The 17,492-nt window shown below is 40.1% G+C and overlaps 1 protein-coding gene across 5 annotated transcripts in view; it reads right to left on the reverse strand.

Annotated features, from left to right (window-relative positions):
• Positions 1–2,759: 2,759 nt before the first annotated feature.
• Positions 2,760–17,492, reverse strand: part of ildr2 (immunoglobulin-like domain containing receptor 2) — a 17,158-nt gene continuing 2,425 nt past the window's right edge. Inside the window, exons 2-10 of one of the 5 annotated variants that reach the window (XM_046053512.1) lie at positions 16,425–16,748; positions 15,411–15,530; positions 11,284–11,340; positions 10,116–10,262; positions 9,831–9,992; positions 9,390–9,503; positions 7,654–7,855; positions 5,465–6,131; positions 2,760–3,817 (exon numbers count right to left, since the gene is read on the reverse strand). In XM_046053512.1, coding sequence (XP_045909468.1) covers positions 3,782–3,817; positions 5,465–6,131; positions 7,654–7,855; positions 9,390–9,503; positions 9,831–9,992; positions 10,116–10,262; positions 11,284–11,340; positions 15,411–15,530; positions 16,425–16,748 — 1,829 coding nt within the window. In that variant the 3' untranslated portion in view covers positions 2,760–3,781. Of the gene's footprint in view, positions 4,719–5,464; positions 6,132–7,653; positions 7,856–9,389; positions 9,504–9,830; positions 9,993–10,115; positions 10,263–11,283; positions 11,341–15,410; positions 15,531–16,424; positions 16,749–17,492 lie in introns of all 5 variants that reach the window. The other 4 variants (XM_046053511.1, XM_046053513.1, XM_046053515.1 and 1 more) reach the window with 4 other exon arrangements.

Here is a 17,492-nt window from a genome sequence, read left to right on the forward strand (position 1 = left end):
ACCACAAAGAGTCGCAAAACAACCACAAAAAGTTGCAAAACGACCACAGTCACAAAACAACCACAAAAAGTCGCAAAACGACCACAATGAGTCACAAAACAACCACAAAGAGTCGCAAAACAACCACAAAAAGTTGCAAAACGACCACAGTCACAAAACAACCACAAAAAGTCGCAAAACGACCACAATGAGTCACAAAACAACCACAAAGAGTTGCAAAACGACCACAAAGAGTCGCAAAACAACCACAAAAAGTTGCAAAACGACCACAATGAGTCACAAAACGACCACAGTCACAAAACAACCACAATGAGTTGCAAAACGACCACAAAGAGTCGCAAAACGACCACATAGATTCACAAAACGACCACAGTCACAAAACAACCACAGAGACACAAAACAACCACAAAGAGTCGCTAAACGACCACAGTCACTAAACGACCACAATGAGTTGCAAAACAACCACAAAGAGTCGCAAAACGACTACATAGATTCACAAAACGACCACAGTCACAAAACAACCACAAAGAGTTGCAAAATGACCACAAAAAGTCGTAAAACAACCACAAAGAGTTACAAACCAACCACAGTCACAAAACAACCACAAAGAGTCGCAAAACAACCACAAAGAGTTACAAAACAACCACAGTCAGAAAACAACCACAAAGAGTTGCAAAACGACCACAAAAAGTCGTAAAACAACCACAAAGAGTTACAAACCAACCACAGTCACAAAACAACCACAAAAAGTCGCAAAACAACCACAAAGAGTCACAAAATGACCACAGTCACAAAACGATCACAAAGAGTCACAAAACGATCACAAAGAGTCACAAAACGATCACAGTCACAAAACGATCACAAAGAGTCACAAAACGATCACATAGAGTTGCAAAACGACCACAAAGAGTCGCAAAACAACCACAAAGAGACACAAAACAACCATATAGAGTTGCAAAACGATCACAAAGAGTCGCAAAACAACCACAAAGAGACACAAAACAACCACAGTCGAAAAACAACCACAAAGAGTCGCTAAACGACCACAGTCACAAAACGACCACAAAGAGTTGCAAAATGACCACAAAGTAAAAAAAGGCCCCACGATACGATATTATCACGATTTTAAATACATATTGCAATTTATTACCGTTTTCCAACTTCCAATTAGGTCCCTAAAGTCAAACTTTGTCAACATCTGTTTATCTAAAAAGATACATTTCTCTGTTTGTCCATATCACTTTTTCAGTCCTCTATATGGTCCTGTTAAGTTTTCTAGTGGACTAAAAAAGCAATAGATTTTATTATTCTAGTACCAAAAAGTTAAAAGTCCCATCTGTAATTCATCTGCTGTATCGATTTTTTCCCCCACCCCTACCACAAAGAGTTGCAAAACGACCAGAGTCACAAAACGACCACAGTCACAAAACAACCAGAAAGAGATGCAAAACGACCACAAAGAGCCATTTGATCGTTTGTATAAACATTTTAAAGCTGCACACATGCTTCTCATGATAAGATGTGCTGATTGTGTGTAGATCTGTAGATGAATGTTGTCAGTAAAGCTCTAGTGTTTATTTAGTTGGTTTGTACATTTGATAAGCTACGATAAAAAACACAGGCTTTATTCAAGGTACATACACTTTATCACACATCATCAAATAACCACTCAAATATCAGATTCAGTGACAAACAAAGGGTATTTTATATGTATTTTGTGTCATGTGTGGACATGACACACATTTACTAATTTTATATTAAATTTTCATGCTCTTATCTTTTTTGTATTATTCTTTACACTTGTTAAAGCACTTTGTAACTTGTTTTTGAAAAGTGCTCTACAAATAAGGATTATTATTATTATTATTATTATTATTATTATGTGTTGAGAACTATCACTCTAAAATAAAACGCTGAATTTTTGCTCCCGAAAACAGACTGAAAAAGTTCATATATAGACTTTGATTTCAACTGATATTTCAGAGCTTTGTGTTTAAAGCATCATAAATTATTTGAATTTAGGACTCAACCTGGAATTCACACTAAATCAGATAAAGTATGTTGTTTGTACGTTTTTTTTGTTTTTGCCTTTTTGCCAAAGCACCAGATATAATACTGTGATCTGCATACACTATTTTGAGTTCTGTGCTGGAAATGTACTTTGACCTGTTCTGAGTTAATACTTCATCCCCTTGTTTGAAAAAACAAATTAATAAAAATGTTGAGACATATACGTTTGCTCAGCAACATGACAAAAGTATCTCACTAAACATGGACCTTTAATCAACAATGATTAATGTATGTATGTATCTTGTCTCCATCAGCTGAGATAATAAAAATACATTCATGTAAGACAGTGAAGACTTAAGAGTTTTCTTTATTTAAAAAGTATTTAAGCAGTGCAATTGGCAGAACAAAGTCAAGGTACAGTACTTACAGTAAAATATCAACAGCAGACAAACACAAATACAGTGTGAAGTGAACCTGAGTTGCAGTAGGTGAGACCGTGTATGGTTGTAACACTTTTTGCTTCAGCAACTATAACTCACTGAATTTTGTAGCTAGAGTTCTCAAACTTTTATACAAAGTACCCACATTTGTTCACTACACATGGCACTTAATCCTCTACAAGAATATTACAGACCTTGTGAGTTGATGTCAAATGCATTGTGTTCCCTTGTTACAACCTACCCCAATACGGGGGTAGGTTGTAACCCATATTGGGGTAGGTTGTAACAGTAAGACAAAAGAAGCAAAAATAGATGCCACACCATATGATATGCTTCAAAAACAGGTAGTGATATAAAAGAACAATGTTTCTCTCTCTCTGTAACAGACTATGTCTGATGACTCGCGCATGTACAGTATGTGTATGTAAATATATCTATAGAATAAACTTACTTAACAGTATACTTAATAAATACTACTAAAATGTACTTTTAAAAGACTAAAGAACATCTTTGTACATCCTTAGGTCTAACAAAAAAGAGTTGTGTGTCTGTGTGTATATTCTTAATCAGAGTCACAGTCAGTGCTTGAAGTGGGCCAGTACACACCGGTACGCAGCACAAGCACTTCTATATTTTACACTTTGGCCTACCAGAACTTTTTCTTGTGCACCGGCACCTCTCACAAGCTGCCCGTATGCTTCTCTGCCTTCTCCACCAGCGGAGACCGAGTTTGGAAAAGATTGAGTGCCGATACACACGCCAACATGTGAACAACATGTGAATGAGAAGTACTGGTCACAGTACTGACAAATGAATGCTGGTAACCCTGGAGTAAAATATTAAAATCAAGAAAGTCCCTAGTTGTATGTATAGTGGATGGTTGTAACACTTTTTAAAGTAGTGTTTATGTTACAACCATACCCGGTCTCCCCTACTGAGTAAGAAGTATGAAGTCTGGAGGAAAACACAAGATCTCCTGCTTTGTTTTCCATTGTAAAAGTGGCAGATAATAATAGAATAAAACATCTTGGCACTGGTGTGAGTAAATCCAGTCACTCAACTCATCAAATTGTTGCACAATCTGTAGGCTACACATACATAAATGCACGTTATAATTCATGCACATGAGGAAAAAGAGCACATGCGTGTGCACATTCATTTCTCAGTGTTTTCCATCCGCTACTGTTGTTTTTTTCCATGCAGTTATTTCAGCGAGACGAACCAGACTTCATGTGGCTGATGTCAGAACAGTTAGCCTCTCCTGCGTGGCAACAGGACGGTTTAAATGAACAGATTGGCAGTGCAGTGCGGGTCGAGGCTGGGAAACCTTGTTACACTATGAGAGAGTCCCTGCTCAGTGCAGTGCTCTGTCGAAGAAATACACCAAAAGCCAGACGTTAGAGACTTTGCATTCATGCTCATGCTATGTTAGTCCAGCCTGGTGCCAGAGGTGTCTCAAGTTTTTAAAGAAATCCTTCAGCTCAAACCATATTAGTAAAAATGTCTAATACTGATTCCAGTGGGAAAATCACATTAGTAAGCCAGTATGTAAGCATTTGTAACACTGAGATGGTTGCAAGCATGGCCAGATTATACAGTATCTGAGTTAAATCATGCATTTGTGATTTCATTTACTCCTAAAAATGTTACAGCTACCTAAATAAAATCATATCAGAACTAAATTAAAATGAGTCCGTGTTAAGACCATACATCTTATATATACATGGCACAAGAGACGATCAGATTATCAGATAAAACTGTTAAAACATTTTCAAATGTCTCTACACAAAGCAAAGAGTTATTCTATTTCATTCTTACTGTCAACAAATCCCACGAAAAGTACTTTTTGATTTCCCCAAGCGCATTTTTTCCATCAAATATTTAGTTTATATTTTATATATATAGTATATATATATATATATATGTATGTGTGTATATTATATTTTTAAGTCACTGTGGGGCAATTGCCTTTATTTGATAGATACAGTAGAGAGCTGACAACAAGAGGGGAAGAGATAAAGAAGGGCCGACATTCAGCAAAGGTCCCAGCTGGACTCGAGCCGGGCATGTTGCCATGCCATCTCATAGTTTTATTTTTAACAGCTGGGCACTGTAGTTAAAAGTAGTTTAAAAGTTAATCAAACAGGAGTAAACATTTGTTGGCGACAAATTTCAGCTGCAGAATAATACACATTTTGTGGGCTAGTGCAGAGGTCCCCAGCATCGGGCTGTGGACTGGTACCCGGTCTTGTGGTTTTTGCTGTCAGTCTGCAATTAAAAAATATGATTCAGCAAAAGAAGCTGAATTATAAATATACAACTTAATAGTTTTTTGTATTCTATTTGTGCTTTAATTAACTGAGTGCAGTTTGTGCCTCATATGTCCTCATCATTGAGGTCATGCCCCTGACAACAACAACAATAATATAACTAAAGCATCAGTACATAAGGTAACCATTAACCGTCACCACTTTTCAGCATTCACTAGTATTGTATACAAAATTTGTGTGAGGCCCCAAGTGTTCCTGAGAGGTCTATATAATAAATACAGATCAAATAAATTTAAGTTTAATTTTTGCCCACATTATTAACTTGGTATTGAAGTGTATTAGTGTGTTAAAAGGATAAAACCAGAGTGTCTGAACCAGAACATAAATTATCTGCGAACAAGTATGTGAACCCACTAACAGACTGATGGAAGATCTCTATTTAACTTTATCTTCCTGCACTGATGTGAGAAGAACAATTCTACTTATGGAAACTGTCTAAAAGTGCAACAACGTGACTGATGTGTTTTTAATATTTTATAGACAACAGTGGAATACGCTACATCAGGCTTTGGCTACATAGACAACACTTTATTCATAATTTAGGACTTTTCTTGGGATTTGCTGACAATAAGAAAACTATGGAATATACCCAGATGTATCCTGTGACTATTTACTGGATTAAGAGGCTCTTTCCTGAAGAGCTGAAGAGGAAGGAAGTCCTTGTTCCTGCTACAAGTAACTCACCAGGTTTCGGGTCCTATCTCTCTCCTCTCGGCCCCCCTGTAGTGTTTGGGACATTCCCTGGTGGGGGCGGGTGTAAGAGAAAGGCCTCATGGCTGGCTCAGTGGTCCTGTATCGGTCTGATCTGGGAGGTTCTTCATTGCGGTACCGGTCTGTGTTTGGGGCAGCCCTGCGGTACCGCTCCGCCTCCCACTCACAGTACGGAGGCAAAGAGTCCTCCTCTTCTGGACGGTTGCTGGGTGACCGGCTGTAGTAACTATCGCTGGCCTTTCCTCTGGAGCTGCCTTTAGAGGGAGTGTCACTGTCCTCGTCCAGTCTGGCAGCACCTCTGTCCCCTCCCCGCCCCCTCGCCTTGCTGTCCAGCACACTGCTGAGGAAGGTGTCGTCATATCCGTTGCTTTGGGGCGGTCGACAGGGTCGATCACTGTCCCACGTGTCCCTTCTCTTCTGGGGTAAAGGTGAGGGGCTACGGCGGTCCCATTCATCATCTTCATCTCTGTAGAAACGCCTGGGAGGGCTGTAATCCCGCTCATAAGCCCGATCGGAAGGCTGCGCCCGACGACCACGGGAGCCGAAAGACCGAGCGAAATCCTCCAGCTCGTCCAGGGAGCCGGCACGCCCTCTTCTGCTCAACGTCTTTCTCTGCAGGTGCTCTGAGCGGGAGTTCCACCTACACCAAGGAAGAGTGACACAACTCAGCACACAGTGAAATGTAATGATAATACATTTTATTTATAGAGCGCTAGATACTTAGACACTTAAAGGTTCAGTGTGTAGGTTTTAGTGGCATTTAGTGGTGAGGGCTGCGAATTGAAACCATCTACTCAATCACTGCTCCCCCTTCCCTTTGTAGGCGCATAGGAGAAGCTAGGGTGGCCGACATGCTCAGACCAGATGACCACTACTACTTCTTCTTCTTTTTCTTCTTCTTTGTATGTATTCAACGTAGTGACAAAACACGCTCTGTAAATCCGTTTGGGCTACTATAAACATGGCGTCACAACATGGCGACGTCCATGTAAGAGGATCCGCGGTGTATGTAGACAGAAATGGTTCATTTTAAGGTAATAAAAACATAATGGTTCATTAAGTAAGGTCTTTATACACCACTGAAAACAAAGTTATGTATCCTATATTGCATTTCTGTCTAGATCCTCCTAAATATTACACAATGAACCTTAAAATTATGTCTAAAACCCAATACAAAATGCAGAATAGCGCAGGATATGGAGCAGTCACTCCAGGTCTGGTGCTTGGTCCTGGATGGTGGGGATAGGAGGTTGGTATGGAAGGAGCAATGGGATGGAGTGTGGCCTTTGAATTTAATTAATTGTGGGACAAATAGGCAACTTGAGGTGGTTGGAGGATTGGAGGATGTATGTGGGGGATGGATCAGAGATTCAGCAGCAGCAAAAAGTGTTTTTCAAGTGAAAAAAGGACGATTTTAGTGACGAGATTAGTGTGGTGTTTGAATGAGAGGTTGCTGGCGAAGATCACTCCGAGGTCGCAGATGTGTGGGGAGCGAGACAGAGTGGAGCTGGTGATGGTGACGGATAAATTGTGTGTGGTTTTGATGAAGGCTTTGGGTCCAATGATGATCGTGATCGACTTGTCACAGTTCAGCGTGAGAAAGTTGGCAGGGTGGAGTGAGTTGTAGTGCCAATAGATTCATATCCAATAGACATCATCATCAAATCCAGCAAATATATGTTTGTTATATTTGTCTGTAAAGCCAGGTATTACAGATATTATTATCAGCGAAATGTTGTGGGGGGAATTAAAGATCTCGCATAATGGGCACTTGAACTAACTCCACAGTGGAGGAGTAGCACTGTTACTTTCACGTTCAGCAATGCATGTTGTTGTTGTGTAACGGTATGACGTCATAAAGTCAACAAGTCAGAATAACGCCATTATTGTGACATATATCTTTTAAAATCATAATAAGAACCAATATATCGTGAACGATATGATATGGGACACCCCTACTTCCAGGAAAACAGTGCATCCTTACTGGTAATGTTGTGATTCATGTGTGAGTTTACCTAAAATTTCAACCAATGAAGTCATTAGACATTATTTAACAATACTCTGCTCCCGGACTGAGGTTGCATTACAGAAATAATAATACCATTTCCTGTGATCTGTACCCTCTTAACACATGAACACATGCACTAACACCATAGTTATACCTTCTGTCCAGCTCATCGTCTGAGTGGTTGCCTCTGTCCCGTCGGGGCCTTCGACTCTGTGTAGGTGGAGCTGCTCTCAGCAGCGACTGGTCGTCCAGGTCTGCGATGGGCGGGAGCGCCTTCATCTGGACTGTCTGATAGGTGTGTCTGAAGTCCGTATTCCCTCCATCATGAAGAGAGCTCAGCTCTGACATGCTGCTGGCTGTTGAGAGAGACACATCAGTCTTTTTTCATCATAAAATTATTTTGGAAAACATTTTCCAGGTTTTCTGTAATGCCCACTGGAGTACCCAACTATTGCTGTGAAATGATGCAATCAAACATTTCAACAGTAAGATGTGATCTACTGCTGGAAGTACTATGTAGGTGTTTGGGAGCATTATCTACTCTCTTATTTGAGGTGACTATGACTATATAATCATGAGCACTGACTATAGCTGATTACTGATTACTGAGGCCAGAAATGGCTCATGTGCCACCTCAAACTACTGTCACAACCAATTTAAAGGATAACTGATATTCTTTTTTCTTGTAGTCAACAAATGCTAAGAAAGGACCAAAACCAACAACAAGTTGTATGTGTTGGCAAAGCCTGATACAGGTTTTTTCTCTGTGCTCTAGACCTCCTTTGCAAAGCACATAAATAAGTCACTGGGTAACATGTTTATTTATAAAAATGTAAATTTATGCATGAATACTCTCCATAGCACCAAACATGTATTAATGCTCCGTTGAAAATAGTCCCCAACAAATGTACTATTTAATTCTGTTTAAGTAACTTTTACTAAAAACAACAGTGACCAGATGTTTAAGAAAAATACTGAGCTTTAAAAAAAACCTGTTTTTAGATCTTTTTCAGCATCAGTAGGAACCAATGGGCTGAGAGCCACGGACAGAAAGTATTAAGAGACAGACCAATGATTTGGTGTTTTCATGGAATTTGTTAAAACAAATATCCCCAGCTACATCTATTAAATGTGTACAAGACAAAGCACTTCTTTCTGATGAAACTGGCACACATTAATCCCTGGCAACTGCAATAAATCAGCGTGAAACATGCCCATTAAACTACAGGTAACCAAACCATCAATTAACTCTCACTGGTGAAATAAACCTAAAAATGTGCTCCTACTAACAAACCTTAAAAACGCCCTCTTTTGTGTGACCATGGCATAATCACAATAATTACTCTCTGAGATGTCCAAATGATACACAACATAATCAACGTGGGGTGGGCATTATGACGATGTGTAGTGTGAGTAATGTGAGACTATATACGTTTGTCAACAGTCAGAGATTTCGCCATGCTGCTTATACTGTGAAGATTATCTCTTTTATACTGTAAGCAATGTGGCACATCAATAAGCAGAAATGTTTTCCTGATTTCTGCAGCAATGTGATGAAGTACTGTGATTTGTCAGGTATTTAATATGTTTGATTATAAAATGAGAGAAGGATAGAAAAGTCAATATTCTCTGATTTCCACTTCAGCTAACATCTTAGAGTATTACTGATACACAGGGACCTTACAAATTAACCTTCCTTTTTGAAAATGTGAAACGTCTTTTTCTCAGTAAGGACAGTTAGATGTTATAAAATGAATGTAAAGATTAGATGAAAATTAGTTTATTTACATAAACCATGCATTTTAAAGAGAAACACTATGACACAAACACATAAACACTGGCGCACAGCCACACAGATTACCAAAACCGGCCTCATCTGTGCAGGCTTACGTTTGAGTGCAGCCATCTTGACAGAGGGAAACTGAGCCAGCTCCTTCTCTATGTAGCACAAAACTTTCATTGAGTCCTGGTCTGGACTGGCTTTTAGTCGATAACCACTGCGCACTGTGGATGTGGACACACACACACACACATGTACAGTACATACACACACAAGAGACATAACCATGCAAGGTCACACACACAATATGTAAGCGTTCAAGGCATGTTCTTACAACCAGACTCAAATATGTTATGACTAGATTTAAATAACAAACATGTGGCCGACAGACATTTGTGTAACGTCTACGCCTTTTATGAAGGTTAGAGACGGACTTGAGGATGAGGGATGACAGAGGAAATGAGGGTTAGTCAAGTCAGTGTTTCTGAAAGAAAATACGAAAGAGCTTTCTGGTTACTCTGCACCTTTTAAAATATTCTGTTGACACTCACCTCCAGCCAGGTTATTCTCCACTGAGGGGATAGAGGCGATCTTTGGGTCGACGTGGGATGAAGGGGCAAGAGGAACCACAGTAGGCACACCAGGAATGTAGTAGGGATACACAGGAATCTGAGCAGGCGGTCCATTCTTTGCCATCTTCCCTGCTTCATACACTGCGCAGGAACAATAACAAAACAATAAACGTTCCATGCAGAGTGACTGCTGTCAAAGTGATACTGAGAATACACAAATAGGAAATTAATGTTTGTTTATCAAATGAGGTTTGTGTCACTCACAGTGTCGTGGACAGCAGCAGGTGTCAGGACAGCAGCAGCAGCGAACGTAGCAGCAGCAGGAGTGAGGGCAACACTGGCACCAGCAAATCCCCATCAACAACAGGAACAAGATGCTGCCCAGGACTACAGATCCCACAAATGCCCACTCTGGAATATAGAAACACAAACACACACACACATTATCCAGTTTCCATTTTTATTAAGCATGATATGATTCAGTTTAAGGTATTACACAGACTTCATAATTTTGAGTGTAGTTTACAATGCAGTGACATCCCTAGAATGTTTGATTTAAAGTCCAGCGTGGCAAGAAACACAAGCAGTCAGATGATCAGACAAGTTATCCGCTTGGCTAAACTTTGGAATATAGAAAATAAAATACAGGTGAATGGTAAACTTTTTCCACAAAATGTCCTTTGTAAAAATCAGTCACAGTTTGCAGACCAATTTCCTGGTTCAACTATCCTTAGTAATCATAGTTGTGCACTCACACAGTTTTCTTTTGCAAAGAGGAATTATTAAAGACATTTTGGCCACACTCACTTCTGGTTTTACCTCCAGATCACAGCAACTACTTTAGTGATTACAATGTTAAAAAATAACTGTTGGAAACAATGGTAAAAACTACAACAATTAGATCCAAGGTGTAAAAAACCATGCAGATGTTTCTGCCTCCCCTGATGAATCAGGGACCAAAGAGCACAGAAAAGGAAAACTCTCAGCGACTCTTATCCATCATCACATCTCTAAAGCATCCAGACTCTAACAACACACTTCCTCAGGGTGTGCCAACAAGCTAAATCCACTCAAAATCCCTTGCTAACATATATCCCCTGTGGAATTCAAATCATGACCAGAGGAGGAGGAATGCATAACAACTGTGAGTCTGTGATTTTGCCCTTTGTGTGGCTTCGATAAGTGACTGTGTGTAATTTCAGGTTGGGTTAGACGTTTTCGCAACAGGGCTATCAGCAACTTCCTGCATACTATTCTCATTTTGACTGTAACAAACGTCAGATGAAGGTTCAGAGTCAACACAGGCTCATGGTTATACATTTGTTAGTCAAAGAGTGTTTTGATTGGTCAGTGAGAAATAAACATTAGGAAGGCATTAGAGAAGCCGGAAGACGCCAGGCAGTGAGACAAAAGTGCAGGTGAGTTGCCGTACCTGGCATAATCTTCACATCAAACTCAGGTAGAAGATCGTCCTGCTGACCTGTCCTGCCTGCAGAGAGAGGGAGAGGATATGAAGGCCAGCAGAGCAAGAAGAAAGCAAGAGTCAAAAGGTCAGGCAAATCAGAAAATTTGGCAGCAGAATGGATGATTAATGGTCATGCAATTGAGGAACTGAAGGGACAAACTTTTCACACAATCAAAATCAACAGTAACAAAGCATTCATGTCCCAATTCATGTATAAATAAATGTAGCTGGCTGGGTACATTTGAAAATGATTTATCTTACATGCTGTCATGATGATGAATAAGAACATTTTTATGGCATTGTTGGTTGGTTGACTGCTTTAATACAGACTGGATTTACTCAACAACTATTGGATGGATTACCATGGCATTTTGTACAGACATTCATGATCCCAAGAGGATGTATCCTAATGACTTAGGGGTGCCCCTGTTTTTTCCTCTAGCACTACCATGAGCCAGATATGTTTGGTTTTAAGTCAAATGTTACAACAATTATTCATTGGTACATCATGAATTTTCAACAGTCATTCATGTTCCCCTCAGGATGAATTGTAATAACTTTGGTGATCTCTAGGGCCATCATCTGGTCTAAATGTGCCTAAGATTTGCCCAAAGTATGATTTATGACAAATACTGCAAAACTAATGACATGCCATCAAACTCAGCTGTCCTTTGTATTTAGTGCTCATTAACAAATGTTAGCATGCTAACACGCTAAATAAAATAGTAAAAATGACAGGGGAGAGTGGGGTGAGTTTAAAGCAAGGACATGACAGTAATGTCTCCAACTAAAATATCTACATATATTTCAGGATGTGGTGCATCCCTGGGAATAATCAATTTGGATCTAAAATAAACTGTTTTCAAAATATGGCTTTCCAAAAAAAAGTGGACTCTTGGCTCAACTTGCCCCATATGAGGGGTAAGTTGAGCCAAGGGAGAGGATACGTTGAGCCACATGGGGGTCGGGGACATAAATGTCATTTTATTGTGCAAACTCAAACATCAGGTCCCAACATTCAATTGCACTTAGATAGTGAAACATCGCAGCCATGTCTCCTAGTTGTTTCATTTCAATGTATCGCTTTAAAGTCATCCTGTTTATCGTCATGTCCCATGCCACCTGATGAATGGACTTCCCATTTTTTACCTCTCCCACTGCTCTATGTAAAATTACAGTCTAATAGCTGGCTCAACTTCACCCAAGTCTTTTGGCTCAAATTACCCCATCCCTGCCATTTTAACAAAATTGTGTCATCCAGCTGTGTAAGGGTAAAGTCAACAGTATAGCCTCTTATTGTAACTTCCTAAAGCACTAACATGCGTAAGATTTTCTCAAACCTGTCTGTAATTGTTCAGATACAAGAATCCGGACTCCTTGAACATAAAAAAATCACTTTGAACAGCAACAAAACAGTTTTTTGATCTTAAATGTGCTTATAAATTATTCCATGGCCCTCTCTCCATCACAGGGTGAGTAAAATGGATCTTCAAAAATGTGATGTCACATGACCAATTTTGTCTATGGTTGCCGAGAAACAAGGAGTGGCTCAATTTCCCCACAGACTCAAATCACCCCGCTCTCCCCAAAACATTATACCTGCTAAACATCAACATGTTAGCATTGTCATTGTGAGCATGTTCGCTAAGTAAATGCTATTAACGTTAACATTAGCATTTACCTCAAAACACCATTATGCCTACGTTCATCCTCACCGAGCTTGTCTGTAGACTCATAGTATTGCAATCGCAGGAATAACACTGATATGTTTTGGTGTCCAGGGTTCATGTCACTAAATTATGATGCTATAGAATTTTTTTTTGTTAGAGTGTTATTAGGAACACTAACCTGTGAACATGAACATAAGTCATGTGAGTCAGAGTTCAGAGTTCAAAACACATTTTACTTTGAATCTAATTTTAGCAGGAAGCACTACTATCTTTCTGTAATGAGGTGCACACCACACATGTTCCTCTGTGGTAGCGTTAAAACTGCACACAAATGAATGAATGCACATGCAGATGTACACACATGTAAAAAGACACACAAGCACATTGAGACGTGCCAAGAGAGGAAGCGTGAGGGCAAAGAGGGGGTTTTGGAAACTGGGGCACACAACGATTCTAGGACAGTTTACCATAGGAGCTCATCAAAAAAAAAAAGGGTCACTCAAGTTGTATGGTTGTTAAACAATGCCTCTCTTGTGCTTTATATACAAGATAAACAGGTCAAGAAGAGAAACCAAAAATTCAAAGCAGCTAGAAAACTCTACAGCTAGAAAACTCTACAGAAAAATAAAAGTGTTCCAACAGGTGTGCCGAGACCGAGACACAACTGCAGTTATGTATGTTATGTATTCAGTATGTGTTGATGGTGAGATGCCAGAGGACTATAATTACAGTAAAGAGCAGTCTGGTCTGTCTGACTGCAGGGAAAGACTAAACACCCACTGGCTCCAGAGTGTGTCAAGTAGACTGTTACTATGGAGGAGAGGAAAAAACAGCGTACCCTTCCCACCTGAAAAGAAAGTAATGTTGGTTCCCTTGCACACTCATCTACATACCATGAAGCTCAGTGACACTGAGTAACCTGAGAGAGGAGAGGAGTTATGCAGCCCTGAGAGGGAGGGAGGTAGGGAGAGATGCAGGAATGAGTAATGGAGTCTGAGCACATGAGAAGATTTTGCAAGACAAGAGGGAGAGCGAAGGGAGTGAGCGTCAAAGAAAAATTAAACCAGAGATTAGGGAGATGGTGAGAGAATAAACATCACAACTTCTTGCTCAAAGGAATACTTTGACATTTTGGAAAATAGCTCATTCGCTTTCTTACTGAGAGTTAAATGAGCGAGGGAAGAAAGCGGAGCCAGCATAATAGGTCTTGATTTTAACAATTTGTGCTGTTGCGGGAGGGTATGTGCAGACTATTTACAGTTTAAACACATAAGATGAAACACATTAATCAGTGAGTTTAGAGGTGCAGGTAGGTGTATTTTATTACTTTTGGACAGAGCCAGGCTAGCTGTTTTAAGTCTTTATTGCTATGCTAAGCTAACTGCCTGCTAGCTTGATATTGAACCTACAGATATGAGAGTGGTATCAATCTTATCATCAAATCCTCTGCAAGAAAGCAAGAAAGCATATTTCCCAAAATGTCAAACTATTACATTGGATTTTGGTATATAAAGTAGAGATCTTAAGTAGAGTAGAGATCTTAGTAGAGATCTTAAATAGCAACCTAGAAATAAAGTGGTTTTACACACTTTTTAATTCTTCATTGCAACGTGGCAAAGCTAACAAAAAAATCTAGTGCCCAATCCCAGCGTAGTCCCTCCCCCTCCTTCTCCTACAAACTGATTATAATCAGATTAGTGCTCAGTGGAGGGGGGCTGTATGAATGAGCAGACGTTAATACTACAAGCACATCTGGTTAGTCAAAGTTAAGGGAAGAAAATCATTTTGGGTAACTTTCAAATCACACTGTGCTGAGAGCCTGGTTCTGCCCTCTTTTCTGCGTCTTACTCTTCATGTCTACACCAGCAGCAAACCTCAACATGCTCCATCCTCTTAAAAACACCATGGTAACAGCTTAAGAAGCAGCTTTGGCAACAACAGTCTCCAACATTTCCCTCACTAGATGGACATACTCAATGATCAATCTCTGACATTCAGCACTGAAATATATTGGTAGGTTCGAGGAGCCTTGTTTAATCGTTAATTAGCAACAAATGATCACACACAAACCTTGGTCCAGCTGAACATGTGATCCTATACAGTTTTTGAAGCTGTACAATCATGACATAGCATCTGTCTAACTTAGTATGTACCTAAAAGACAGTCCAGGCCAAGTCCATGTCAACCCTGCAAACTAAGCCATTGGCTAAACCATGTTAAGGAGCTAACCCCATTTGGCTGTCTCAGTGGAAACAACCGTAAAGATACTTTGGCACAAAGAGACCATTTCATATAGAAAAAAACTTCACTGAGCTTAATGTGAAACCAGACAAACAAACAAGCCAGCCAATCGTGTTAAGGCTCAAAGTTTGTTTTGACTCTTTACATCATTACTTTAATGAAGAAAATGACACGTAGGCTTACCAAGCACCAGTAACTCCAGATGGGCCTCATTCTTCCCCTCCAGATCATCAGAAATGATAACTTTACAGAAGTACACTCCACTGTCGCCCCACTGCAGCTTCCCAATACGCAGGTCTGCTTCTGCACAGAGACAGGAAACAGGGTTAATATGTGCTGCAAGAGGTCAGATCCTGTTCACAAAGGAGGTCAGTGTTTTGTGAATTCAAATTGATTGACATTGAAAACAACCTGACTATAATGACTTGGTTTCTGACACTTCTGACATAAATTTATAACAGTTTTTGTCACCTGTGCAGATATGTATGAATACTACGGCTAAGTTTTGTTTGAAAATGTTTCAATATTAGCGCTGATTTGATCTCCGAGTTTCGGTTCTGATATCAGAATGAATACTTTTTAAAAGTAAGATAATGCCTTTGTATATAACCCTTTCTGACATTTAACAAAATAAGCCAAATGTTTCAAACAATAAAAGTCTGTACAGCGACACCTGTACAAACAAGATTACAAATCTGATCAGGTATTTGATGCCAGCTTTCTGTACTTGACACATTCAGTGCTCCCTGCTATGAACCATTTTTGGTTCAGGTTTTATATGCAGTCCTAATAAACACACCTGTAACTTGACACTTTACAACAATTGACCTTAGCTATCTAAGCATTTAACAGTTTTTATCATCCGCACAGACAAAACTAAATTCAGCGTTTACAAAAATACTATTATTATTGTGCCAGTGACTCCTTTTTTAGACTCTTTTGAATGACAGAAGGGGTTTGTTGAACATGATACGTTCCACTGACACATTTGGATAGAAGACAGGTGTTTTGTCTTGATAAGCTTTTACGAGGAGTCATACATGAATAGGAGTGAGAGCAGGGAGTTGTGATTGTGTGTCTGGTGCCTACTCTATTGTGAGACAAAGACAAAAGAGGTTTAGAGAGCAGGAAACACTGATTCCTAAGGGCAGTGGTGAAACAGCTGCAGCAACGTTAGGATAAAAATTATGACGTTACTGTTTATGATGGCGATGTCTCTGCCTTTGTAGTGCTCAGCCAGCGTCATGGACGCTCCCTGCGCCGAGGCCACAACCCGAACTGTGCGGCTGCTGTCGGAGCACTCCAGGTGAGACGTGGCGCCCAGCTCAGAGGCATGGACGCCCAGACTCTGCGGCACAGTGAAGGACTCTCGTGTGCGGTCTCGACAGTAGGACTTGTACCACCACTGCACCACGGGGATCTGAGTTGAGGCCGTTTGGTACTGACACGGGAGGACCACGGACTGGAAGAGCATCGCAAACTGCTGCTCCTGCCGCACTGTGACATGCACCCCATCACACACTGGACAAAAACAAAACAAAGAAAGAAAATGTGAATAAGTAAAAATGAAAACGTTGCTCGCTGACTATTCAGAGAGCCATGCAAATGTTACTGTAAGAAAAAAAATGTGTACAGAAAACTTAAAACACCACATATCAGCATGGAGAAGTACAGGTTTTGCCTTTTTCACCCACAGTAATCAAAATCATGGACCTTCACAGAGTCTATTCTCTCAGTTTACACCCCAAAGAGGAGGATCTCACCCAGTACGACCATTAGATGGGAAAAACACTGGGTTGAAGGCTGCATTGAATAATTTCTCTCACAATCGCTTAATGTGCAAATAATTTTGTTTTGATTAATCAATTAACACTAATAACTATAATGTCAGAAGATAGATTAATTTTCTGTCGATTGACTAATATATTAATCAACTTATCGTCTCAGCTCAAGTTTGATTTAGTCAAACTACTGCAGGACTGTTGCTACATTAGTTATAGTTGAGTGTAATAAACTGACAAAAACAGTTTAAAGACAGGAAAACGATGCAGATGACATCCTGATGACAGAAGTAACAGCTGTGCCTCTTCTTTGTCTGTGTGGATGATTCACGAGTGTGGAGGACTACACCTGGGAGATATTACACTTCACATCAAGATAAGGTGTGTGGAGGGGGGCTCCTCTGTTGCTCAGTACCGGGGTCAGGAAGGTTAAATTCCACTGTGTGTGCAGAGGGGGGGGGGGGGGGGGGGGGAGGGGGGGGGC

This window comes from Micropterus dolomieu, linkage group LG07 (genome assembly GCF_021292245.1).
Source record: "Micropterus dolomieu isolate WLL.071019.BEF.003 ecotype Adirondacks linkage group LG07, ASM2129224v1, whole genome shotgun sequence".
Classification (NCBI taxonomy): domain Eukaryota; kingdom Metazoa; phylum Chordata; class Actinopteri; order Centrarchiformes; family Centrarchidae; genus Micropterus; species Micropterus dolomieu.